Source organism: Microcaecilia unicolor, chromosome 11 (genome assembly GCF_901765095.1).
Source record: "Microcaecilia unicolor chromosome 11, aMicUni1.1, whole genome shotgun sequence".
NCBI lineage: Eukaryota > Metazoa > Chordata > Amphibia > Gymnophiona > Siphonopidae > Microcaecilia > Microcaecilia unicolor.
Genome location: NC_044041.1, coordinates 83833485 through 83848862, shown reverse-complemented (window position 1 = coordinate 83848862; position 15378 = coordinate 83833485). Strand labels below are relative to the sequence as shown.

Below are 15378 nucleotides of genomic sequence, written 5' to 3'. Positions count from 1 at the left end.
ATAGTGATGCGCAGACTCTCATAGCTGCGTGTCTCTGACCTGGATCATTCGGTCCAGCAGTAGATGGCGGATGTTCCTTGCCGGGGGGATAACTTTTTTGGTGAGAAAGTAGAGTATCTAGTTGACCAGATCAAGAAGCACAATGATGCTATGGACGACTTCCTGGAGGAAAAGGCCATAGAATGTTATTGAATGGATGTGGGAATAATCCACTATTTCTGGGATGGGCGGGACAAATTGTTTGTTCTTTTGCCCGCTGTTGGAGACAGGGTGCTGGGCTTGATGGACCCTTGGTCTGTCCCAGCATGGCGATGCTTATGTACTCTCTCCCACTGGGCATCTGCTACCACCACCTCATCTAGGAGGTTTGTTTTCTCAGCAGCCTGCCCAGGCTCAGTCCCAGTGCGCGCTCGTTCTCGTCAACAGCGTGCACCTAAGGCCACTGCGGCTCCCCAACAAAAGCAAGAGATGGGCTTTTGACTGGCTCCAGTTCAGCAAAGCCTCAGTAAACGTGTCCGTACCGGACGACTTGACGGTTGGGGGGAGATTAATGTTTTTTCACTAAAGGTGGCCTCATAACACCTGACCAGTAGGTTCTTCAAATTGTCCAGTTAGGATACACCCTCAATCTGGAATCTAAGCCTCCAAATTGCCCATCGGGAGCTCAGTCCTACAGCTCCCAGCACAAGCAGGTACTTGCAGAGGAACTCTCTCGCCCTTCTACAGGCCCAAGCGGTCGAACCTGTTCCACCAGGAGAAGAAGGGTTGGGATTCTATGCATTCCATCCTAGACCTAAGGGCCCTGAACAAATTTCTTATCATAGACAAGTTCAGGATGGTTTCCCTAGGCACCCTTCTTCCCATGATTCAGGAAAACGATTGGCTATGCTCTCTGCTTACACACACACATCTCGATACTTCCAACTCACTGGAAGTATCTTTGATTTCTGCTAGGAACACAGCACTTTTTTATTACATTTGTACCCCGCGCTTTCCCACTCATGGCAGGCTCATTGCGGCTTACATATTGTATGCAGGTACTTATTTGTACCTGGGGCAATGGAGGATTAAGTGACTTGCCCAGAGTCACAAGGAGCTGCCTGTGCCTGAAGTGGGAATCGAACTCAGTTCCTCAGGACCAAAGTCCACCACCCTAACCACTAGGCCACTCCTCCACTACCGTGTACTGCCTTTTGGCCTGGTGTCTGCACCCGGAGTGTTTACAAAATGCCTAGCTGTAGTCGCAGCATCTCTATGCAGACTGGGAGTGCATGTGTTTCCTTATCTCAACGATTGGCAGGTGAAGAGCACCTCGAAGGAAGGTGCACTGGATTCCATGTGAATGACTATTCAGGTGCTGGAGCTACTGGGGTTTGTCATAAATTATCCCAAGTCCCATCTCACCCCAGTCCAAAAATTGGAATTCACTGGAGCGCTGCTGAACACTCATACAGCTCGAGCATCTCCCCGAGGCAAGAGCGGACAACCTTCTGTCCATGGTTCGAGTGTCTCAGCAGGTCACGGCTCGGCAGATGTTGAGACTTCTGGGGCACATGGCCTCCACAGTTCATATACCGCCCATGGCATGTCTACATATGAGATCAGCTCAATGGACCCTAGCTTCTCAGTGGTTTCAAGCTGCGGGGGATCTAGAGGATGTAATCCAGCTGTCCACCGACTTTCGGAATTCTCTTGAGTGGTGAACGATTCGATCCAATTTGACTTTGGGGTAACCATTCCAAGTTCCTCAGCCACCAATAGTGCAGACGGATGCATCTCTCCTGCGATGGGGAGCTCATGTAGATGGGCTCCACACTCAGGGAAGCCTGGTCCTTTCAGGAAAAAGGTCTGCAGATCAACCTCCTGGAATTAAGAGAGATCTGGAACGCTCTAAAGGCTTTCAGATATCAGCTGTCCAATCGAGTAATCTTAATTCAGACAATCAGGTTGCCATGTTTTATACCAACAAGCAGGAGGGGCACCGGATCTCACCCTCTGTGTCAGTAAGCCGTTCAGATGTGGCTTTGGGCTCGCCATCACGGTATGTTTCTCCAAGCCACTTATCTGGCAGGCATAAACAACAGTCTGGCTGACAGGTTGAGCAGGATAATGCAACCTCACGAGTGGTCACTGAACATGGGCGTAGTCTGCAAGATCTTCCGAGCGTGGGACACCCCCTCGGTGGATCTTTTTGCCACTCAGTTCAATCACAAAGTCCCTCAGTTCTGTTCCAGGCTTCAGGCCCACGACAGACTAGCGTCAGATGCCTTTCTCCTACAGTGGGGAACAGGCCTTCTGTATGCGTATCTTCCCATACCTCTAGTAGGGAAGACTTTGCTGAAACTCAAGCAAGACCATGGAACAATGATCCTGATTGCACCCTTCTGGCCGCGTCAGATTTGGTTCCCTCTTCTTCTGCAGTTGTCCTCCAAAGAACCGTGGAGCTTGGAGTGTTTTCCAACACTCAGAATGAGGGATCGCTTCTACATCCCAACCTCCAGTCTCTGGCTCTCACAGCCTGGCTGTTGAGAGATTAGAATTCGCCTCCCTGGGTCTCTCAGAGGGTGTCTCCCGTGTCTTGCTTCCAGGAAAGAAGCCACAAAGATGTATACTCTTTCAAATGGAGGAGGTTTGCCGTCTGGTGACAGCAAGGCTCTAGATCCTCTTTCTTGTCCTACACAGATCCTGCTTGAATACCTTCTACACTTGTCAGAGTCTGGTCTCAAAACCAACTCCATAAGAGTTCACCTTAGTGCAATTAGTGGTTTTCATCGCCGTGTAGAGGGAAAGCCTAGCTCTGGACAGCCTTTAGTTGTTTGCTTTTATCAAAGCTCCCTTTCAGACCTCCACCAGTGTCATGGGATCTCAACGTCATTCTCAAGCGGCTGCTGAAAGCTCCTTTTGAGCCACTGAATACCTGCCATCTGAAGTACTTGACCTAGAAGGTCATTCTCTTGGTGACTGGTACTTCAGCTCGTAGGGTCAGTGAGCTTCAGGCCTTGGTAGTACATGCACCTTATATCAAATTTCATCACAACAGAGTAGTTCTATGCATGCACCCTAAATTCCTGCCAAAGGTGGTGTCGGAGTTCCATCTTAACCAGTCAATTGTCTTGCCAACATTCTTTCCCCATCTTCAAACCTGCCCTGGCGAAAGCAGTTTGCATACCTTAGACTGCAAGAGAGCTTTGGCCTTTTATGTGGAGCGGACAAAGCCCTTTAGACAGTCCCGTCCAGTTGTTTGTTTCTTTTGATACCAACAGGAGGGGAGTCGCCACTGTAATACGTACAATCTCAAATTGGCTAGCAGATTGCATTTCCTTCACGTGCCCAAGCTAGGCTGACTCTGGAGGGCCATGTCACGGCTCAATGTTGGAGCCATGGTTTCGTCACTGGCTCACAAAGTCAGCCTCCATTGAAGAGATTTGCAAGGCTGCAACGTAGTCATCAGTCCACACATTCACATCTCACTACTGCCTTTAGCGGGACACCTGACGCGACAGTCAGTTTGGGCAGGCAGTGCTGGAGAATCTGGACGGGGTTTAGAATCCAACTCCACCCCTTAGACCCATTTTTGTTCTGTTCCAGGCTGCACTCTGTTGTTTATGGTTTCAGGTCAATCTAAGTTATGTCCTCGCTGTTGCGAGACCAAATTGACCAATGTTCATTGTTTTGAGTGAGCCTGGTTGCTAGGGATACTCCACGTGTGAGAACAAGCAGCCTGCTTGTCCTCAGAGAAAGCGAAGATACTTACCTGTAGCAGGTATTCTCCAAGGACAGCAGGCTGATTGTTCTCACAATCCCACCCACTTCCCCTTATTTGCTTCATTTTATGCTTTTTGATTGAACTGAGGGAACGCGCTCATGCAATGGGCGGGAAATCGATCCGCGCACATGCGCCAGAAGACTCTGGCAAAACTTTTTTTTATATTTTGCTTGCAAAATGCTGATTACTGGGCCGATGTGGACGTCGACCCACGTGTGAGAACAATCAGCCTGCTGTCCTCGGAGAATACCTGCTATAGGTAAGTATCTTCGCTTTATCATCCAAACCTAGTTAAGCTCTGGAGCTCATTACTACAGCCAGGATTAAAAGCAGTTAATGTCCAAACCTTTTTTAAACCCAGCTACAAGTTCCTAGAGGAAAAGACCATAAGCTATTATTAAAGTAGACCTGGGGGAAGCCATTGCTTATCCCTGGGGTTAAGCGGCATTGACTCTCTGTTGTGAGACTGCCAGGTAGTTGTGACCTGACCTGGATTGGCCATTATTAGAAACAGGATACTGGGCTAGATGCACCCTTGGTCTGACCCAGTAGGGCAACTCTTATGTTGTCTTACTGGGTGGTTTAGCCACCTAACGGTGCAGTGGCCTAAGACCCAGGGGAACTGGGTTCAATTCCAACTGTAGTTCATTGTGACTCTGGGCAAGTCACTTAACCCTGCGTTGTCCCAGGTACCAAATAAGTGCCTGTATCTAATATGTAAACCGATTTGATTATAAGCACAGGCAAATCCCACCCCCTTTTTCTTTCTTGTAATGACAGCTCTTAGATACTGGAGAACAGGAAGCACACATGCTCCCCGAGTACCCAGAATCCAGGCAACTCCCCTCTTAAATATTTTTTTCCGTAACACAGAAATGAGACCTCCTGGGGAACAAGGGTTTCCCTTCTCTAGGAAAAAAAAGGCATCTCATTTGTTAGCTGTTTAGTCATGAAACTATTGTAGAACAGGATTGAATAATCCTGTTTCTTTCTTACCACAGATAAGTGCCAGGCAGGGTTGGAAACTGTTGTTACTGCCTTGCAGTTTTAGCTGGTAATCCATCTGCAAGTCAATGTCCTGCAGGGATGGTGCAGCAGGGCTAGAAGGATGGCTGTGATACCAACCCACAAGTGAGAGGCCTCGGAGCAGCAGGTTCTGGCATATCTGAAAGAGAAAAAACAAATATAAGCTGAACGCGAAGATCCCATGGACAAAACAATAAAGTCAAAGCATGGGAAACAGAAGACTCTGCAGCTGATGGTATTTGCGATGAAATAATGCTTTATTGGTACAAAAAGTCCTTGAACTGTACTAAACACTCTTCTTGCATAAGAGATTCGACGCAGCACCATATTTCAGCTAGTGCCTACCTGAGGAGTCTTACAGTAAAGTGGCCCAACAGGACCAGAGAGGAGTGCATTGCCATTCCTTTGTGTATGTGACTTGGGATGTAAAGAAGAATTTAGCTATCGTTGACACTGGAATCGAGTGTTATTTTATTTCCCAAAAACAGTCTTTTTAAAGACCTCTACCTTACCTTCTTGGTAGCTGTCTAGGGTTATCAGTTACTGTAAGACTCTGGAGACAGGCACTAGCCGAAACACGGTGCCGTGTCTGTTATGCAAGAAGAGTGTTTAGTACAGCTCAAGGACTTTTTCCCATCGCCAATCCCATTGTCTGCAGAGTCTTCTTCCTTTGCATATCTGAAAGAGAGAAAGAACAGTACGATAGAAGCAGCTTTATCCCACCCTGCTTTAACCATTGGGTGAGCATCCCTAGGTCTCATGTCCACCCATTTCTTCACATCTCTAGAAATGACCTGGCCCTGAGAATACAGCACTATAACAACCTAAGAGGAATAAGAAGAGCATAATGGTTTCAGGTTCAGCAGATACCTACCTAAGCCACCACAAACCTAGCACCAGAACCTCTTTATGTGTTTGTCAGGTTGAAGCAGTAAGCGATGGGATAACAGGTATAAGGCTGAGCTAAATAGGGGAAGTTTCACCTACCCATGCCATCACAGAAATGCTGCCCCTCAGCCTCAGTACAAGAGCCACTATTTCAGAGTGAAGGCTTGAACCTAGAGATACCTTTGTGTAAACACCAGGTGTGAGACTCCTGACTCCCACTTCCCTGCTTTACCTCCTCTTCGATAGCAGCAGCCGAGTCTGCATCTCCCAAGCGTGTCCGGCAGGGAAAAGCTCGCAGGACCGTTAACACTGAAAGATGGAAAAGAATCATGGAAGGAGCCATGGAAATCTTCCAAAGTCCCCAATAAAGAGTCAGATGCCCATCTTCCAAGGGCTCAATTCAATCTCCCCATAATATTTAAAGAGTGAAGTATTGGTTTAGAAATATGTCAAGTTCTTTAGCATCCCTCCAGCTCTATCCAGACACATGGATATGTACACTCCTACTAGTGGAAGGAGACTGAGAACTGCTGCCTTGAAAAAGGTTCTATTAAATGTCGTGTGCAATCCAGGGCTAACCACTATTTCCATTACGTAGTTTCCCACTATTCCAGAACCTGTATTTTCTATTTCCAGCAGGTGAATGGACAGACTTTTCAGTCTCTGGTTCTGAGTAATTTGCTCCTGGGGTGAACAGCAACTCATGGAGGCAGTTAAGCGGGTTTGCCACTGTGGGACCTGCCGGCCGGTGTTGTGTTGCATGCAAGCCGGGAATCCCACAGGACACGGAAGAAATGGTTCAGGCAGCACATCTTCAGATTTGGTGTGGCATTCGAACATCCTAGGGTCTTCGGGCCAGTGTACAGTAGCCTCTGGCTGATCACACACAGAGCTCAGCCTCAGGGCCCAACAAAGCATTTAGCTGCATCAGGATCTTTGTTCTCCAGTGTTTATACTGCTCTTACACCAGGCCTATATCCTGAAGCAGGGACAGTCTCTGCAAGGTGCTTCAGTTTCTCACCTGCTGCCCCTCCAGCTCCTAAAAGATCTCATTTAGACCTCTGGGAGTGGGCAGATGAGGCTATCTCTGCTTTTCCCTCCTTATCTGATGTTGAAGGAGTCATTAGGAGATGATCCGAAAATACTGAGGTTGTTTCATAAAGAGAAGCTCATTGTACTCATTTCTAAGGCCTTCCCGATACATTCAGGACCTGATTACAGCAGAATGGGTCTCACCGAACTGGGGGCTGAAAGTCTGAAGAGCCATGGCTTGCATCTACCTGTTAGTTCCAGAGGAGAAAGATAAATTACAGCTTCCCATGGTAGGCTCCCTGGTTATGGCACTGCCTAAGATGACCATCTTGATAGTGGAAGGGGGCATTGCCCTAAAAGACCTACAGGCTAGGAAGCTAGAAGGCTCACTGAAACAATCCTCTGATGTGGCCTCTTAGGGCCTTCATGCGACAGTGTGCAGATCGGCTGGGGCAAGAACATGCCTGAAGTGACACCAGCAGTTGGCGATGGGTGCCATAACAGTTAAAAAGGGGTTGGCCTACTTGGCACATGCTATTTGTGACAAGTTACAGCATACAGTATGTATTTGGCTGTCATGGCACATTGGCAACTCTGGGTGCAACATTGGGCAGCAGATGAAGTGTTCAGTCACATCTAGTAAGTTGCCCTTTCGGGGCAAGTAGCTATTTGGGCAAGATCTCTAACTCAGTGAAAGAACTGGGGGAAACTTAAGCCATAGCGGTTGCCAGAGGATAAGCCTCTGGTCATCCATCTTCAGGAGGCTCTTGATTTTGAGACGGCAGATGGTACCAGCCTGATCATCGTCAGCATGGTCAGTCCTGCTTTCAGGCATACCAATTTTGTGTGGACAGGAAGTCCTCTCAGTTTGCTAGACAGCCCAATGCCTCCCGAGCTCTGCAATTATGCAAGACTGGTCCACTCTTCTCTTTCTCTGGTGGGAGGACATGTTTAGGAGTATCAAGAGGAGTGGGCCAAAATCGCAATAGACCAGTGGGTTCTGGATATTCTTATAGAAGGTTACAAGTTTGACTTCTGCCTGGTCATTCCTCTCTTCTTGCAGTCTCCTTTTCAAAAGGAAACCAAGGCAGACAAGGTTTCAGGCCACCATAGAATCCTTTCTGGTTTACAGCCATTGTTCCAGTTGCCCAGGCCAAACAGGGACAAGGCAAATACTCATCTACTTCACTGTCCCAACGAAGGAAGGCACCTTTCGTCTGGTTTCTGATCTCAAAGATCTGAACTGCTCCCTCTTGAGTGTCCACTTTCGCATGGAAATACCAGACGCACATAGCCTCTTGTTCAAGTGGTGGTGGTGGCCTTCCTTGGGTGCCAGGAAATGAGAGTTCACCCTTATCTCAACAACTGGCTCATTTGTGCGTCATCCTAGTGTAGTGCTAATGGACAAAGTTGTCTGACCAATTTACAGAAAGCAGACAACTCCATCACAGACGCTGGAGTATCTGGACATTCTATTCGACATAGCATGGAAGTGGATATTCCTCATGGAATGCCATAGATCAAAGTCGGTTCAACAGATTTGACTTCTCAGTCAAGGCAGGTCCAGGGGCTGGGACTACATCCAGGTCCTGGGGTCAATGATAGCAGCAATGGAAGTAGTGCCATGGGCAAGGGCTCATATGTGGCCATTACAGGAATCTCTTCTCAGCTGCTGGTCTCCGGTGTCATAGAAGTACGACCTTCATCTTTGTTGTGGAATAAATGGAAAGGACTAATGGAAAGAAAATTATCACGCAAGATCTAATTCTCCTTCTCATCTCCAGCAGTATGCATGTGTGTGCAGTTCATACCTGGTTAAGACTAGGTTTAGTAAAGGAGATTTTTGTCAGGCTAGCTGGAAGGTTATTTCATCAAAGGGGTCAGGACTCCTTCAAAAATAAATACATTTCTAGATCACAGGATCTCCAAGGGCACGAGGTGGTTTTCAGTCCTTTTTCCACCCCCAATACCCACCATTCCCGTATCTGCACCAAGTGTGGGATAGTTGGAGAACTTTGTGCCTTGGCTTCTCCATTTCTCAAGGTGAAGGGAAAACCTTGACTGCCCACTAGGAATTCAGGCGGCAGAATGCTATATTTTAGCCGATATCTTCAAGGGACGGCAAGTTCGTAAAGAATTGAAGGTTCATTCTACTTCACTCGGGCAACTTCTTTGGCAAAATGAAGTTCAATTCCTCCTCAAGATAACCACATGCCTACCCTGCAGCTGTCAGTGCATTCCTTTAAGCACTACTGACATGCGCCAGGATGCTAAATTTGAGGCAAAAGTTTTGATTGCAGGATTGACAGCTTAATAGACACTGCTTTCGTATGTCATGGATCTGGATTTATCTAGAGGGAAGGAAAGAAAAATTAAACCTTACCTCCCAATTTTCTTTCCAGAACCTGCCCTGCTGCTATCAGTTTTAGGTTGAATAGGGGTGCATTGGAACAGAAGAGAGAAGAGTTTTGAGAGCAGGGACCATTCTACCTCACAATTCTTTTCAATTTTGGTTTGGCTGGTTATTTAGTCTTGTTGTTGTTTTCTGTTGCCATTTGGGACCTAGGTTAAGAAGTTATGATCTGCTTTGGTACGAAAATACTGGTTAGCTCTGGCCTGTACAGGACACTTACAGCATCACTTTCAAGTCAGTGGTCCTCAGTCCCCATCTGCTAGTAGGAATGCATATACCTGTATGTCTGTATTGGTCTGGAGAGACCTTTGTAAAGAAAATTAGTAAGGTCTAATTTCTCCTTCTCTTAAGAGCAAGCCTAAACAATGCAAGGGCACTTGGAAGCTGACCTGCTTCCAGCACCCATGCTTAACAACATCCCATCAAATTTTCGTAATGCTAATGATTACTTTACATAACCAGCTTCACAACCAGATAAAATAATCAATGTCACTAAAATGTAGTCCTGCACCTTTGGTTTAAAAATAGTGCCTTCTAGTCTTGGAACACTACTCCCAGTTCCTTTCCTAGCAATTAAAGCTGGTGCCACTAAAAGATGGAACCTGCTTTGCAGTGGTGTCCCTTGCCAGCTGAAATATGAGCATGGGAAGGGGATGAGGGTTCAAGAAACCGGAACTGCGCATGTACAGAAGCAATGGGTACGGCTTGGTACCACTGTACTGTTTCAGAGCACATACCTAGAAAATGTAAGGTTACATAAATTCTTTTTAACTTAGATTTAAATATATTTTTTAAATGCACCTACAAAGTGCCTATTTACCTGGCAAATCTTACATTTTTTTTTAGGACCGTGCTCTGATGCAGTACAGACAAAACATTGCTCCTGTCGGCTAGGGTCCTGATAGAAAGTCTTACTAAGATAAGTTATTTGGTACCACTGTGCTTGATACCTACATTGGCTGCTGGTATCCCATCGACCTCCTAAGTACCCTACCACCTCACTCCTTGTGAGGTGGCTGTGAAAATCCTGTACAAGAAGAAAAAGATTCCAGCTAGATTAACGGTCTTAATATTTCTGTTCCCTCTAAAGGCCCTTCAGAAGGGCAAACTCAATGCTGGCAGTATCATCAAACACCTCCACAATGCTCAACCAGAAACAATACCCCAGGTTTTCTGTATGGTATATAGTATTTTGGAAAGTAACCATGCTTCCTAAGTGCTCATCCTGAAATGTACAGTGTATTTCAACTGTTCATTCTGAAATTCATTCATGAATTTTACCTGCATCCCCGATGAGCTGCCAAATTACATCACATAGATTTTTAGCCAATTGGTTAAAGCAGCATATGTGACCCCCCCTATACCCAAGTGAGTGTGTTTATCCTGCTCACATGACAGCCTCCACCAGAGATGCACACAAGAATTCAACCCATTCACCTTCATATTAAGATAACAGGAGTAAGGGAATGTAATTATACTTTTCTTTAAATGACAAGAGAAGTCATTCCCCCCCCACCACCACTGCTGCACTATTTTACTAATAGCTATTTGTCTGAAGTTTAAATTACTAGACAACAGGTTTAAGGCGATGTTACAAGAGGGTCTGTTGTCAGCCACTGAAATGGTCAAGGATTAGGGTAAGCCAAAGGGAGAATAAGCAGGAAGTGAGATGTCAGGAAGTAGAGTTACATGGGTCAGGGATGCATTGAAGAACTGCTGTCAGACTAAAAAGGGTTGGAATAAGTTCAAAAGCATTGAGAGCAAGGCTGAGAAAAGTATAAGGGATTAATGGTGTACTGTGCAGCATGAAGTCCAGTTAGGTATGAAATGTTAGAAGTAGATTAATACGTACCAACACAAGGAGCACATTGCTGGAAATCGCTACATTAAAAGGTTGAAACTTGTTAATTGCTGAAAAGGAGGTTACTTCTACCAGTGTGTGGGGATCCCTGAAATAGAGTTGAAAACCCATTCAGCATAAAAATTAAACTAATGTCACTGAATCCTGCAGCCCTTTTCTCTAGAAGCAAAAGGCCCAGTGTACATTGAAGAGCAAGTAGAGAGGTACCTCCACCATATATGTGGAATGCCTTTCCCCACAGAGCAGCTGTCAACAAATCCAGGACTCCAAGGGAAACCCAAAGTGAGTGTAAGCAGTAGTCTTTACTTTATCCCTCATATGTCACTGCAAACAGCTGGTTAGCAACCAGATGGAGGAGACAGAAGGACATAGCTGCTAAGCAGATCGCGCTGACAGCAGAGCATGTGAGGGAAAGCAGGAGAAGGGATACTGTAGGACAGATCCAATGCAGAACAGATGGGGAAAGGCAGAAGAGGGTGTAAGGGAAATAGGCTAAAAGGACTCATACCTGGCAGAGTCACGGCTGCCCAGTGTGGCGTAACACACTGGGGTACGGTTCTTGCGCTCCACTAGTTTGTCAGTCTGTTCGTTATCTGCAAATCAGACAATTCATGAATGGTTCCTGTTGGCAGTGGGAAGCAGAGAGCTCTTTCTTCTGGAGAAGCTGTACACAGTACTGCTGGTAATGAACCATCCAGAGCAAACTTCCAGTACTCAGGGATCCACATGACAGAAATTCAGACCTACTGTCCCTGCCACACCTTTTTCTGAGCTCTAACAGCTGCCCCACAGTATCAAAACATTGAGTATGGTCTCTAAATCTCTGCCCTGGTACAGCCCCATTGTAGATGCTGAGAGCTGCCCCAGCAGCTTCCCAAGAGCAGCCTGAGCTGGTTGAAGCAGAAATGTCACATTTCTTTTGAAAGAGTGCAAGAACCAAAAGCTACCAAGATAACACAGAAAGGTGATGGGGGTATTTTAACAGCTAAGTCTCACATACAAATCTCTCACAAACACGCTGTTAGAAACTTAAGCCCCTGTTTACTAATCATTTCCTCCACAGACAAAATAGCAGAAAACCTTTAGTAAACAGGCCCCTAAGAAAGACAAACCCCCATAGGCAGACAAACCCCAGCTTGTTGTTTACTTGGGTTCTGATCCAAGATGGTTTTGCTCTGGTGCTTGCGTTTTTTTTCCTCTGTTTTCTTGCCCAGTATGGAATCAGAGACAGGGGTTTTTCCTTCTTTGGCCTCCTCCTCCTCTTCCTCAACCAACTCTTCCTCCTCTCCTTCGCTTACCAAGCTCTGGAAGCAACAGAAGAATAAAAGGTTAAAACCAAATTGATCATGCACAAGATACAGTCACTTCATCACCCTAGACCAGGGGTGCACAATCTTTTTTTGGCTAAGGATCACCACAAATATATGTCACTGGTAAAGGAGAAATTAGATCTTACCTGCTAATTTGCTTTCCTTTAGTCCCTCCGGACCGGACCAGGATTGGACTGATGGGTTGTGCTCGCCTACCAGCAGGTGGAGACTGAGAAAAAACTCTGACTCTAGAGAGCCAATAGGAGCCCTGGCCATGTGACCTTAGCCTCAGTATTTGAATAACAAAGCAAGCAAGAAAGAAAGACCTTCTGTGCCGTATGGAATCCTAGCAGCCACAAAGCACTCGGCAATGCCAAGTATCAGAGCTCACCAGCAACTCTCACCAGAGAAGTGGTATGGCTCACTTGTACTATAGCTCACCAGCAACTCTCACCAGAGAAGTGGTATGGCCCACTTAAGATTTTATATATATTCCATCAACTGAGCTCACCAGCAACTCTCACCAGAAAAGTGGTAAGGCATATTTAAGGTTGTATATATAATCCAGCAACTGAGCTCAGCAGCAACTCTCACCAGAGAAGTGGTATGGCGTATTTAAGGTTTTATATATATAGATTCCAGCAACTGAGCTCACCAGCAACCACCAGAGAAGTGGTATGTACCACGTAAAGTTTTGTATATATATAGTAGCATCGAAGCATCTGGTTATTTTTTTTTTAAGTGTTCCACTAATTGTAAAGGTATGAATACACTTCCCACTGAATAAAATAATTGTAAAGAGTTGAGAGAACATGGGAGGGGCCTGGTCCGGTCCGGAGGGACTAAAGGAAAGCAAATTAGCAGGTAAGATCTAATTTCTCCTTCCTTAGCGTCCTTCCGGACCAGACCAGGATTGGACTGATGGGAAGTACCAAAGCAGTAATCTGAAGGGAGGGACCCTATGAAAACTGCCGAGAAATATTCACGCTGCATAGGCCACCTGGCGACAACTAACATGTAGTGTGTCCCAATGAGCAAAAGAATGAAGCTAGGATCAGGTTGCCCCCTTACCAATGTGCACCGAGCGCACCAAAAATCGCTGTAGCAAGAATACAGCTTCTGAAGTTGTGGAATATGTTGTAATACGCTGTGGAACTGCCCTCTCAGTGAGAAGAGAAAAATAGAAGTTCTCATTTCCTTAATCCGTCAAGATATAGCGGGTTAGAAACCATCAAACCCTTACGCCTACTGGCTAGAAGGACAAAACCAATAAGAAAAAACTGATTGGGAAAGGTGAAAACTCGAAACTACAGCAGACCGAAAAGAAGTTATCAACTGTAGAAGTACTCCACACATAGACCTACTTGCTGCAATGGCTACTAGGAAACACTGCTTGAAGAGGAAAACTTTATAGAAAAAGTTATGGCTACTAGAAAACAGTGGTTTAAGAGAAAGACCTTAAAGGAAAAACAATGGCTACTAGAAAGGTGAAATTAGATCTTACCTGCTAATTTTCTTTCCTCTAGACCCTCCAGACCGGTCAAGACGCTTGGGTTATGCACGCCTACCAGCAGAGGGAGACTGAGAACACAAAAACTGAACCAAGCATAAGCCAGCAGCCAACCCCCAAGCAGCCAGTAAATCCTTAACAAAGCAAAACGCAACCAATGAAAAAACCTAAGCTATAACCCCGAAAGGTCAAAGAACCCTGTACTCAGAAACAATTCTTGGTAATGTGCTTCAAATAACCGAACGCCACAGCGTTGCGGTCCTTCTCTGAAACCCAGAGGAAAACAACGGAACTTCAGAAACCCAAAGCTCCCAATTTAGAGTCCTATCAGCAATAGCAACATAGAAATGTCCATATCAATCATCTCTCAAGCACACTAGGACAAAGCACCAGAAATATACACAGCGGGAGGGTTCTTGACCGGTCTGGAGGGTCTAGAGGAAAGAAAATTAGCAGGTAAGATCTAATTTCACCTTCCTCAGCGACCCTCCAGACCGGTCAAGACGCTTGGGAAGTACCAAAGCAGTAAACATCTAAGGGCGGGAACTTTGCATCCCAGAAGTCAACACTGCCTCCCCAAAACTGGCATCCTGCCTGGCCTGCACATCAATTCTATAATGCTTCACAAATGAATGAAGCGAGGACCAGACCGCCGCCCTGCAAATATCCTGCGGCGGCACTAAACCACTCTCTGCCCAGGAAGAAGCTACTCCCCTGGTCGAGTGTGCCTTTAGTACCTCTGGCACCCTACGTCCCTTGAGCAAATACGCAGAAGAAACTGCTTCTTTCAACCATCTGGAAATTGTTATCTTAGAAGCCGCAGCTCCCTTCTTAGGTCCTCCATACAACACAAACAATCTATCCGAAGACCGAAACTCTCGCGTCCTGACTAAATAAGAACGCAAAACTCGACGGACATCCAGCTTAGCCAAACGGCGCTGAGAAGAATCTCCGAACCTATCTCCCAGAACCGGTAAAGAAATGTCCTGATTCACATGAAAGGAAGAGACCACCTTCGGCAAAAAAGACGGGACCGGCCTCAAAGACACCTTCTCCTTAGAAAAAGTCAGAAAGGGCGCCCGACAAGACAAAGCCTGCAACTCCGAAACTCGCCAAGCCGAAGTAATAGCCACTAAGAACACTGTCTTCAAAGTCAGATCCTTCCAAGTACTTGTAACCAAAGGCTCAAAGGGCGGTCCCACCAAAACCTCCAAGACCAAGTTCAAATCCCACGGCGGAACCACCGGACGAAGAGGAGGACGAATCAACTTCACCGCTCGCAAAAACCGAACCACATCGGGAGCAGATGCCAAGGAAACCCCCCGGATCCTACCCCGGAAACAAGCCAAGGCCGCAATCTGCGCCTTCAAAGAAGAAAGAGCTAGACCTCTGTCCACCCCATCCTGCAAAAACTCTAACACCTGCGGAAGAGAAGAGTTCCAAGGAGAATAAGAACGATCCCTACACCAGTTCTCAAAAATCCGCCACACTCGAACATAAGCAAAGGACGTGGACTGTTTACGAGACTGCAACATAGTCTCAATTACTCTAGCTGAAAACCCTTTCTTCTTC

At 46.2% G+C, this 15378-nt stretch overlaps 1 protein-coding gene across 4 annotated transcripts in view; it reads right to left on the bottom strand.

Moving 5' to 3' along the window:
* MPND (MPN domain containing) overlaps positions 1-15378 on the bottom strand; it is a 35776-nt gene that overhangs the window by 6207 nt on the left and 14191 nt on the right. For all 4 annotated transcript variants that reach the window (XM_030217338.1, XM_030217337.1, XM_030217340.1 and 1 more), the window contains exons 4-9: positions 12134-12290; positions 11495-11579; positions 10978-11074; positions 10080-10152; positions 5913-5989; positions 4763-4931 (exon numbers count right to left, since the gene is read on the bottom strand). In XM_030217338.1, coding sequence (XP_030073198.1) covers positions 4763-4931; positions 5913-5989; positions 10080-10152; positions 10978-11074; positions 11495-11579; positions 12134-12290 — 658 coding nt within the window. The remainder of the gene's footprint in view (positions 1-4762; positions 4932-5912; positions 5990-10079; positions 10153-10977; positions 11075-11494; positions 11580-12133; positions 12291-15378) is intronic.